The sequence below is a fragment of the Calypte anna genome, chromosome 6, assembly GCF_003957555.1.
Source record: "Calypte anna isolate BGI_N300 chromosome 6, bCalAnn1_v1.p, whole genome shotgun sequence".
Classification (NCBI taxonomy): Eukaryota; Metazoa; Chordata; class Aves; order Apodiformes; family Trochilidae; genus Calypte; species Calypte anna.
The window spans coordinates 11531434-11543443 of NC_044252.1; the positions used below are offsets into that span (position 1 = coordinate 11531434).

Genomic DNA, 12010 nt, shown 5'->3' on the forward strand with positions numbered 1-12010 from the left:
ACCCTGCAAGCCCCCCTTAATGACAGACAGACCTGTCTCTAACCCTGTTTGTAGCCCTGCTCTCTGGATGAAGCCTTGCCAGTAACTTTTATCCTGAACAGAACCCTCATGCACATGTTGGAGTCTGACTTTGGCCCTTTACCCTTTTGCTCCCAGCTGCTTCACTACTTACTTTGCCTGGGACTGCTGATGCATCTTGTTACCCACACCCTGTGCTCCTTGCTACATCCAGATGCTGCTGGACTGGGCTGTGCTCAGTGCTAGCTCTGCCTGTCCTGGAATTACCCTTGGGTCCTGTCTTGCCTCCCTTAGTGATCAACTGGCACTTGCTGCTCCCTGACAGTAAGTAGTATATATCCTCACCACCTTCTGCTGCCTCAAGGGCAAGGAAAAAGATGACTATGGATGAAAGCTGAGCAGCCCCAGTCACAGTGGTGGTGCTAGCTGACAACACAGAAAAAATGCAACTGAGCATCTGGAGTGCTCAGGTTCCCCTTGCCAGGGAGCTGACACCACCTTTGCCCATGCCCACTAAATGGTGCAGATCTACAGTGCTGTGAGCTGGCACTGATTATTGCTTTATGCTTGGCCTGATGTTCATTGGAGCACAGTTGTTCCCTGGTATGTCACACCCAAAGGAGACAGCCCTACCATAGACTTCCTGGCTGCCTACAAAAACTGACCTGGAAGCTGTTAAACTACTTTCTGAACCCTTCTCACTTTACATTCCTTGTATCTCTGTTATCCCAACCTAATACTTGGGAGTCCTGAACTCCTTTTGTTCTTTGAATATGGTATTAGTCCCTAAAGGTGACAGACAGAAGATATCTCTTTCTGGCATGAGATACCATTCTATTTTAATGACAAGTTGTAGTTTCTGTAATGCTTTTACTTCAATTTTTATGCTAAGGGTTGTAGTACTGGTATCAGGAAGTACCAGGTACTCTGAGTAACTGTTAAACTATTTGTAAAATTGCTGAAAATGCAAGGAATTAATTGAAATCTTGCAGAGGAATAGAGAAAAAAAATTGAAGCAGCAGCAATTGTAACTGCTCTGATTTCTCAGGGGCACATTGTTTTCCACGAAACGCTTAGAGTATTAAGATAGGAAGGTCTAAAAATAGTTTTGTGTTCCTATTAGTACATTGTTTTGTACTCTGTACACAATATTTTAACCTATGTATATACCTGAGGTATAAAATACATGTCAGCAAAAGTATTGATACAGAAACAGTTGAATTAAGAGGCTCACTGCTTAAAATGTAAGACAATTTTCTTGGTCTTAAATTCATAAAATTCTTTTAGGATGTGGAGCATGCAATTCCTCTAGTCAGAAGAATTAATCTTCAAAGTTTCCATCACTGAGGCATTCTACAGCATGAAAGAAACAAATCAGAAATGGCTTCGTAGAGTCCAGTGGTAAGTCAACTAGAAACATCACAAAAGCAAAGCATAATTAAAATTTTTAATGCCCAGAATCTTACACAGACTTTTAACTAGATGACTAGTAGAATTCTCTTTGTGAGATTCTGTCTGAATTTTTGCCTGTATATATATAAAGTTACGTTCAATCAGGGGTAGCAATTGACCCATTGTTTCCAACCAGTATCGACATAAAAAGGCTACATTGCTGAGCCCTGCTTTTTTCCTGCAGGAAAAGAATTAAAAAATCAGGTTGCAAGCACTGTTAATAAAAGATTAAATTAGTAAGGTCAAATGTCAAGCACAGTAAAAAAATAGAGATGCTTGAACAACATTTCTTTTTGTTCTACGATTTCATTACACTAGGGGATTATCACTTTGAAATATAGTCTTGTAATAAAATAACTAACATATTTGTATGTCTGATTTTTTAGAAATTTTACTATCAGAATGATATTGAGGCCATTAGAGTAGTGAATTCCATTTCTGGTTAAACATTTGCTCGTATATGTGTTTAGGAAGCAGACAAAACTGATTTTAATACAGAAGTGGTAAAAGAGCATCCACACAAGTATCATATGAACTATCATATTCTATGCAATTACCATTAATTCATAAATCATTAAAGACACCTTAGTAACATACAGGAAATCAAAGCTCAGCAAAAATCTTTTGAGATGTGCAGAAGCTGTACAGGATTTTTGCCTTCAAAGTGCTCACTTATTTTTGAAAGCTGAATTTGTATAAATTTTAGAAGCTCTGTGACATTCAAGAATAATGAGCAGTATCAGCTGTTTCTGTGTTACAATGTATGATTCAACTTGACACATATCAACAATTCATCACAAATTTCAGAGACCGTGTTTCTACTTAAGGGTAAGAACTGCCAGAGGCAACTACTACATGTAGTTCTGGTAGGACAGTCAGTATCCTCCAAGTACTACAAAATCTTAAATAACACTTACACTACTCTAGCTCAAGCAATTTTTCTTCTCATTTCAAAAATGAATTTTATCTGCTTTATCTACTATGTCATAAAAAGTAGACCCTGCTGGTCCTGTTTACCAAAGCATGTACCATAAAATGTGCAAATAAGCACACACAACTAAATTGTACTTGCTTAAAAAACGGATTTATCTTTAAGAACATCTTTATATAATTAAGTGTGGTAAAAGTTGCTTTATGATAGAGCCCTTACCAAAAGTAATTTTGCCCAGAATAACTGTCCTTTCTGGTGACTGGACAGCATCATGTTGACAGAACTTTTAAAACCTTCAATCTTCGGGTGATTTTTCATGAAATAATTATAAAGTGAAACTTGTTTGTTCTCGTATGTGCTTACAATGAATGTTCCTTTTGCATTTTAGGATGCATACACTGAGTAGTAATGGCCCTCAAAAGCACCCCAGACTGCCTGATGAAATAATGCTCACCTATGGATTTTGATACGAGCCATGAGAGGAGGAAAACTGGAAATTTTAATATGAAGTTGAGCTGTAGATAATAATGGCACTTAACAAGCCCAGGTTTTTAGTAATAAAGGTACCACTGTCTTCTGTGGCAGTGACAGACTGCATTGGTGACCAGGGAGCAGTGTGAGAAGGAGACCTAGTAAATGTGAGCAATATTTTCAGATGGGTGAGACAACCTGAATGGAACTGATAGAAATACAAGGACTATGAGGGACCAGAAAAAGATAAGGAAGTCAGTGGATTTTAGAATGCAATGGAAAAGGTCAATAGTATTTCAGAAGCATCTGCCTGCTGAAGGAAACTGGAACAACCATGGATTTGGAAAGGGCCACCAAGAAGGGGAAATCAAAGAGTAAGTTATGGTGAGAAGCTTAATGGATAAACCTGGATAGGAATAGAATTCTTTCTTGACCTCCCATCTTCTCGTTCAATCCTACCTTTTTACCTCCCAAAGATGAGAAGACTAGGGAGAGCAGATGAATTAATGCTGAAGACTGGGGCTGTTAGCAGGTCAGGAGTCTTTTGAGACTGAACAACTGCACTTGGTCTTAACCAAGTATCACAAATTTCAGCCTAAGCTGCAGCCCTTGGAAATGCTAGGGGTATAAGCAGATTTATATTTAGACTTACTGAAAGGATAGAGGGACAGCTTTTCAGGGATGATTTTACTAGATTTACTTTTCCAAGTCTTGTTATTTTGTTTTGTGCTTTTTACTATTTTTCTAACATCAGCTCTGATACTGATGCCATTTTAGAAACAAATGTCAAGTATCAAAAGCAACTATGAGACTTTCTGAACAGTTTCCTAAAAGCTGCACTGCCTTTTTTTAAAAAAACTGAAGTTCTCTTTTCCTTGGGGTGAACCAACTGGTTCACAGGTCAAGATTTAAAACTAAAATACACTAACTAGTATCTGCTTCCCAGATAGATCCTGTGTCCCAAACCCAAGCTATCCTCCCCTTATTCCTTTAAAAACTCTATTTGTAGTCTTTCTGTTTGATGCCAGTTCTGTTCTGATCCTTCATTTAGATTCCACCCATCAATACAATGAAATAATGTCACATATAGTGAAATCTAAGCAGTGAGTTACACTAATTGAGTGTTCTGTCTATACAGATTCTTTAATGAAATTATGTTCACTTAAAAGCTCAGTTTAAAGAAAGAAAATTAATTTATTGCCAAGGAAAGCTATTCCTTTAAAATAGTACAAATTCCACCCAGCAGGACAGATCTGTTGCTGCTAGAAAAGTGTGAACTCCAAACCAGAAGGAACTGGTTCTATTTTGAGACTGTTAGGCCTATGTTTTGGACTCAATTTTCAATTCTGCAATGGTTCTAGCAAAGATACAGCATTTCAGATGTCCAGCACATAAGACTACAATGGGACCTAGGTGCTACCAAGTGAAGATCACTTAAACACATCTTCAGCAATTGCCACATCATACACACTGAATTGTTAGACAGTGAGATACCCTGTAGATGAGTTAAGTAATTGAAGATGGGATCTGCAGACAAAAAATGCTCACCATGAAGTCATCTGAGACAGCCAACTGGAAAAACTGGCAAAGGAGCCCTCGTATCTCATCCTTACCCACAAAACAGAAGCCTTTTAAAAGCTGAACTGAGAACTGAAGTTCTTCTTTCCCTTCTCCATAACATAACCTATGAACACAAGTCACAGTGGCAGAATTTGAATATATTATGATTTCAGTGCATAGAAATTCATGTCTATTGCCACCTCAGACTAAGAAATTCCATAATTGCTAGGCTACAGAGTACACCATGTGTCACGACTATAGAAATGATGATCCTGTGAAAAGGAAGAACCTAATGGTCGTCTCCCTGTCCCCAAATTATCCAAATAATATTTAACAGACAAATAAAAATGCAGCTTTTGAAACAGCAGTTGAAACCCCTGAATACTAGCCAAGCAAACTCCTCTTCTGCAGAGGGAAGCATCCATGGGATGGTGGTGTTATCTCCCACAATTCCCTATGATTCTAGACTAATGCTCAGGATGCTGAGAAGTAAGTTTAAACCCCCTCTAGACAGAGAAATCAACAGGCCTGCTGTCTCAAGTAAACTCCTAAGATACCAGGAAATCAAACAAACATTCTGTACAGTTCAGGACAGAACGCACAGCAGGCATTCAAATCAGATGCATATACATACTCTGGTTATCTTTGGATCTCCTCATTTGGTGCAGGCTTGTTATTCACTGCCTCCAGTGGAGCCTGTCAGGGCCAAATCTTTCTACTGCAAATATGCTGGCAATTTTACACCATTTTTAACAGACTCCAGTAATCACTGTAATTAGTTTTGCATAAACAGGCCTGATTATCATGTCCATACCATTGATTAGCAGCTGCTGCTAGCTGCTACAAACTTCCACCAACAAATTTCTGCTCTTGCTCAATTACTTTTCCTTCTGTCATGTATGTGTCTTCTATGGGAATGATTACAGGGTAGTTAGCCTCTAAATAGCACTCTGCTCTGCACTGGTACAGCCTCACCTTGAGTAGTGTGCAATTTTGGGTACCACAGTACAGAAAAGACATCAAGCTGTTGGAAAGCATCCAAAAGAGAGCAAAAAGGATGTCAAAGGGTCTGGAAGAGATGATTTCTGAAGAGTGGCTGAGGTCACTTGGATTGTTCAGCTTGGAGAAAAGGAGGCTGGGGGGTGTCCTCATAGCAGTTTCTGGCTTCCTCATGAGAGGAAGAGGTGGGACTGGAACTGATTTCATCACTCCTGTGACTGAAGACAGGACTCAGGAAAATGGTAGGAAGCTGAACCATGGCAGTTTTAGGTTAGATATTAGGAAAAGGTTTTTCACCCAGAGGGCAGCTGAGCAATTGAAAAGGTTCCCCAGGGGAATGGTCATAGCACCAAGCCTGTCTGAGTTCAAAAAATGTTTGGATGATACTCTCAAGCACATGATGTGATCCTGGGGGTGCTCTGCATGGGGACAGTAGTTGGACTTGATGATCCTGTTGGGTCCCCTCCAATTTGGCATATTCTGTGATTCTATTGTTAAATACAGCAAGGTTCATCACCAAGTTTTTGTAAGCTTCTATAGCATATACAAGATTTAAAGCAAGCTGGAAAAATACAGGTTACATGGAAACTACAGCAGCCTGGCCTAGTGTCTACCTTCAGAGGAAATGCTCATGAATGTTCAGTGGGCTAAGAACTGTTTGAGATGAAGTTCTGCAGGTCCCTTCTGCCAAGACTCAAAAAAAAGCAGAGGCATCTCTCTCTATCATCAAGTAAGGAAGCTAAGCCAAAATAAGCTACTTAGATGGTTCTCTTTACACTAGTCCTAACTGGAGTATTTGTGTTAATGGTCTGAGGTGTATACATCAATGCTTCATGCTATCATCATTCCCAGGATCTTCTGTCTGAACAATGAGTTATTTTGATACCATCATCATTTTTAGTTGAATGTGTAACTGCTGCATAAATCTTCAGAAGAATACTCATATGCAAGCACATTAAGGTGCCAAGATGACCTTGAAAGACTAAAGTGTTTGGAAATCACTCCTCAGGATTAAATAAAAATGAATACAAGGTAATACCTTTAAGGAAAACAGAAAGCAGCAGTTGTAACAAGTAACTCAAATACAGAAATATACTGTTTGTCTGAGCAGCATCTTCACAAGTAGCACCAAACACGAAATGTCAGTATGGAATGGTACATATAGAAAGAACAGATGAGACAAAACTATAACTTAAAATGAAGATTGTTTTGTTACTTTATGCAAAGCCTGCCACCAACCGAATGAATAAAAGAGGGCATAGTCTAAAACCTCAAACCTCTCTTCCAACATTTCAGTACTACTAGGTAGGATGGTAAAGCTAACTACATTATCTTAGCCACTCAGTTGTGTTAGGATGCTGTTACCTGACAATAAAAACTCAAGTCTTTCTTGCCATACCAATATCACAACAGTCTCCAACATTTATAAATATTGAATACCCTTTTCTTGTTTAATTACCTTGTGAAGTCAGTCATCTCCATCATAATCACACACATCCTTTTGGCCAAGACAATGATGTCATTGCTGGTATCATCCCATATTTCAATCTCTGCATCAAGCTTACTCTTAACTTTTTTGAAGTCAGCCACTTGCTCAGCTATCTTTTCCTTTTCAGCTTCTGGCAGCTGAGTCATCTTGGCCTGAAACATAAAATAATTTAATCTGCAAAACATCTTGTGTCAAAGCATTTCTTTGTTAATTTTTTAAAAAAATAAATAATATCACTGAGTATTATCAAACATACAGTTTGAACACACTGTGGCCTAAACCAGCTCTTCCACCCTTAGCACTTCTGAATTCTAAAGTCTGTATGTTATTATTGGTTTGGGTCTGTCCTGGTTTGGGCCAGGATAAAGGTGATTTTCTGTCTTGTACTTTTGCTTTCAGCTAAGTCTCTTGTAAGTAGTGGCACTTGCTGAAATTAACAGCAAATTTGTCAGACAGTGTCTGCTTCTAGGACTGATAACACAATGTTTCTAGTTATAGCTAGATAGTGGTACGCAGAGCCAAGGACACAGCTCAGCTCTGAGGAACATTTTATCCTCCAGAAGTAGTGAAGAGATCCCACCTGCAGCCTCCTTTGGGGAGGAACAGACAAGATAGATGCCAGAATTGACCAAACAGAGTATTCAATCCCATATACGTCATACTCAGTATAAATTTGAGGGATCACAAGGGTCAAACCCCTTCCTGCTTCCCTTCCTTCGCCTGTTCCCTTTTGCTTTGGCATCCTGGGAGGATTCCATCCATTCTTCTGCCTGTGGTCCTGATCCGTGCCAGCCTGAACCTGTGTGTTCCTGCCTCCAGCTCCCAACTGCTGCTGACTCCAGGAGTCCAGCCTGGACTTTCCCAGGGCTGCCCTGCAGCCTCTGTGGTGATGTGAGAGTTATTGGGGGGAAATTATGCAGCCATATTGCAGTCCTGGCCCTTCCAAGTATGTTCTCCCACAGGAATCATTCTGAAGTATGTATACAGAAGAAAATAGTGTTCATCTCACTCTAGTGCTTGTTGCTGAGATCACAGCTGGCATAATGTATTCAGCAATATGAATAGTCTGGATACAAAATTCAAGTCATTAACCAGCCGAAGAGCATCCAGAAGGGAAAAAATGGAGAAAAGACATACAGAAAGCACTACCTCAAAGGATAAAGGGTTCCAACATTACTTAATCTGGAATTTACAAAATAGAGAGGACATGAAATAAAGATCAACAAGTACTGAAGAAAAAATTACATATACAAAAAAGGTCAGATCCTCTGTATTCATTGCAGAGAAGACTATCACACTGAATTGCAACATACGATGCATCAAGAAAAAAACTTCCCAACAAACTGATAAACAGAGACTGCTCATATATGTACACATCAGGAAGAAGTACTCTACTTTTTTACTCTACTTTGGGACAAATGCCTGGATCAGTCTATTTCTTGGGGCTCTTTCTCATTCTGTTTTGTAACGCTGCATAATACTCGACTGCTGCAACCTTGAGTCCTCCATTAACTTCCTCTCTCCCTTACTGAAATGGGGGTAACTTAAGAATTAGCATGGAAATGAAATATTTTTTACAGATCATAACTCCCGACAAGGAATCTGTTGCTGTATATTAAGTGTCAATTATTACTAGCAGAACTCACCCAAAATTAAAGTTATTATTTGTATTACACTTGAATTCTTATCAGGATTTCAGGCTTCTGTGCGCCTTTCATAAATATAAATTTACAAAACATTTTAAATTTTGCTTCTTATGAACAAAACAGCACATGCTTCCTGGTAATGCATATCAGCATTCATGCTGATGTGAAGTACTTCATCTTAGATGTGAAGTACTTGCTATCTGATTAAAAAGAGCTAATTCATCCGATGGAAAAATAACTTTCAAGTACTGTTCTGTGCAAGTATCAATAGGTGTTCTTAGTCTTGGTTTTTCTGTTTATTCCCTCTTCTTAGATAGCTTGGTGAGACTTTTTAATGGCCATCTTTACAAGGGTAAATATCTTTTGAGCCATATTTTATGGACTGCTGTATTTAAGATATAACACCAGTAAATACACTCTGAATTTTCTCACTCGCAGTATAGTACATGATTGTTGCACAAAGATAGTAAGCAAAAAATCTGTATAAAACATCATATTCTCAGGCATTTTTCCTATGCAGTCACAAATCTGCCTGTGAAACTCAGAAAAAAACATGGATTGGTGGTTGCCTGAAACCATTTCTGCTCTTGTCATCTGTAAGTGGATTATTCATGAGCTAAAACATTTCCTCTCTCCTTCAGTATGAAGTCCTAACCTGTAGCAATAACTTTAAAATTCCACTAGGCTCTTCTTCTCATTAATTTAGTAACTTTGAACACCTCAATTTTCTCCTATCATCAGAATGTGCAGTGTCTTCTACAGCTGAAAATTAACTGGGCAGATACTTACATGACCTTCCTTCAACACAAAATCATATGATAACAAGCCACTAACTACCTCAGCGGAATTACACTGATCATGATGGTATAAATTTCCCCAAGCAAAATTACTGTGTGATAAGCTGTGTGTTTCTATACAAATTAGACACAACAGCCAGAGAAGGATCTAACTTTCAGCTGAGAAAAATGTTAGACCTGGGATCCACAAGCAGTTGGCCCCAAGGAGCTTCTTCAGGAGAAACAAAAACACCCTACAAATAATATTCAGGACTTTCAGATTAATCACTGAGAGACCTCAGCACGTTGCCCAAGTTATCCTGTATCCACAGTGTGGTATGATGCTGTAAATACTCACATTCGTCTTAGAGATATGGAATTATTTGAGGGAAAGATCAGAAAGTAACATTTCCAAGTTTTCCTATATACTCACAGAGTCAGGAACACAAACATGAGGTCAAATCTCATCCTCTCATTTCACCACTAACCTACACTCAATTCTCTATATAGATTGATTCTGCAGAAATTATAATTAATAATAAATTATTTTTTTCCACAAAGAAAAAAAATTAGAACTGCTGATTTTGTAGCCTTTGCTGTAAGTGGCTTATGCACATCACATCTGGTTTTACCAGTAGTGGTACCTTTTTTATGCTGTGATAAAAAGAAAAAGAAAATAGGTGCTTGCATAGGCACTAATTCCCTGCTGGAACTTTGAGAGATGTGACATAGGAGAAGATACAACACTCTTGACAAAGCAAGAGGAATCAAGAGTGCTGTTATTCACAACTAGTATCAAGACAAGTATATATTAATAAAATTGAATTACTGTAGTGGATATGCCCAAGAGACAGAACTCAAGAAGAAAAAAGCATTACTCTACAATCTTGCCAGTTCTGGCTACAGTCATTCCTCCTGTTACCACTGCATACACAAGCCTCACAACAGCATAGGAAATCTGCTGCAGAGGCCAAATCAGAGGACAGTCTCTGTCAAAACTTTAAAATCTATCTTCCCTACACAGATTCTTCACATTGCTATATAGGTTCTAGGTATAAATAAACATACAAAACCGACTAAACAAACCAACCAAACCACCAAACCAACTAACAACAACAAAAAAAAAACCCAAAACCCAAAAAAACAGGTTAAGAAAATACGTATCAAGTTTAGTCTAAGTAATTTTCTACCAAGTTTCTGGGTAACATATTAAAACATTGGCTTTTCAGATGCATTAATCATAGTTTATCTGTAAGTTGCTGTTCCTTGCACCTCTCCACCAAATTCACTGAGAGTGCTCGTTATATATGGTGTGTCATGCAAGGAAACAAGAGCCTTCCATAGCAATAACCTAACTTAGCTTCTGATTCCTGATATCCATCTCCCTACCTGCAACAGTCCTCAGCATTTACTTGGTACTTTCTGGAGACATCTGGAAGTATGTTTTATTTACAGGTTTATTTCCAAAGAAAATTCCCTTCAAAAAAGTATTCTGCTTTATCTGAGAAATGGAAGACCTCATGTGAAAATATGATCTTTTAAAGCTTTAGAGGATCTTTTATTACTACATTAGGATAGCAAACATCTACAAACCACTACTGATGTTTTCTCAATGAGAGAAAACCTCAAGTGTCTTTGTTACTGGGTATTTATGAAAATATCCAAGCACACCATCTGCATTGGTTTGAAACAAATTCATAGCATCTTATATGGAAAATATTTTGAAGGCTAAACCTTACTTTTACTAACTACAATAGAATTTTCAGCCTGTAACTTGGGGAAAACGTTCCAAAATTTACAAAGAGTAATTCTAATGGAAAAGGACAGCTAGTACATTTTAACTGCCAATTATGTTGATTGAGTAGTAAGATGGTATGAGGTGATCTTTCACATGGTTGTTACATTTCTCAAAATGTTTAAGAATCAACTGAATGTTAATTTACACATAACTGACATACACATATGCAACACAAGTGAAAAGCATTAATTTCCCATAATTGATGGTATTAGTAAAGAAAATACTTGTGTTTGTTGAACAGAAGAAAAAATGTTTGCTGGAAAACAAATGTGAACTAAAATACCATTCTCTTTGCATAATACTTTTTAGATTGAAGTTTTTGCTTTTTACCCACTAGGTCTATCACTTATAGTTTCCATTATGGAAATAATACTACTATCAATCAAGTGTGACAGACCTGTTACTGCTCTAGATATTGAGCAAGCAAAGTAATGAAATAAGTTGAAACTAATGAAATAAGTATATTAATTTTGTCCAAACAAACCTTTTACTACCTCAAAAACATTTTCAGTCTCTTAAAAATGTTTGGATGTAAACAATAAACAGTAATTCAGTGAAGTCCTCGGGTGAAATGATGATAGAACAAGAAAACCAGATTGAGAACTTCAAGAAATACAGAAACTTTCAAATAGTATATTAAGTTTTTAATAGTTTCTCATTAATTCACTGGTTAAGCAATAGACTGTTGCATAGGTTCACATATGAACACTGCAGGAAAAATTGTCTCATGCACTGCAATGGCTGAGGTTTTAGATATACCCTTTGCTATTCTATACATATGAACTCCCTTGTTTGTAGGGGTTAGTTTTTCTTAATATGAATTGCAGGCTTCAGTAAGACCCAGATATTAAAAAATCCTTATTAACCTAT

The 12010-nt window shown here is 37.8% G+C and overlaps 1 protein-coding gene across 1 annotated transcript in view; it reads right to left on the reverse strand.

The window, feature by feature from the left end:
* CTNNA3 (catenin alpha 3) overlaps positions 1-12010 on the reverse strand; it is a 413054-nt gene that overhangs the window by 39770 nt on the left and 361274 nt on the right. The window contains exon 15 of the mRNA XM_030453097.1: positions 6891-7072. Coding sequence (XP_030308957.1) covers positions 6891-7072 — 182 coding nt within the window. The remainder of the gene's footprint in view (positions 1-6890; positions 7073-12010) is intronic.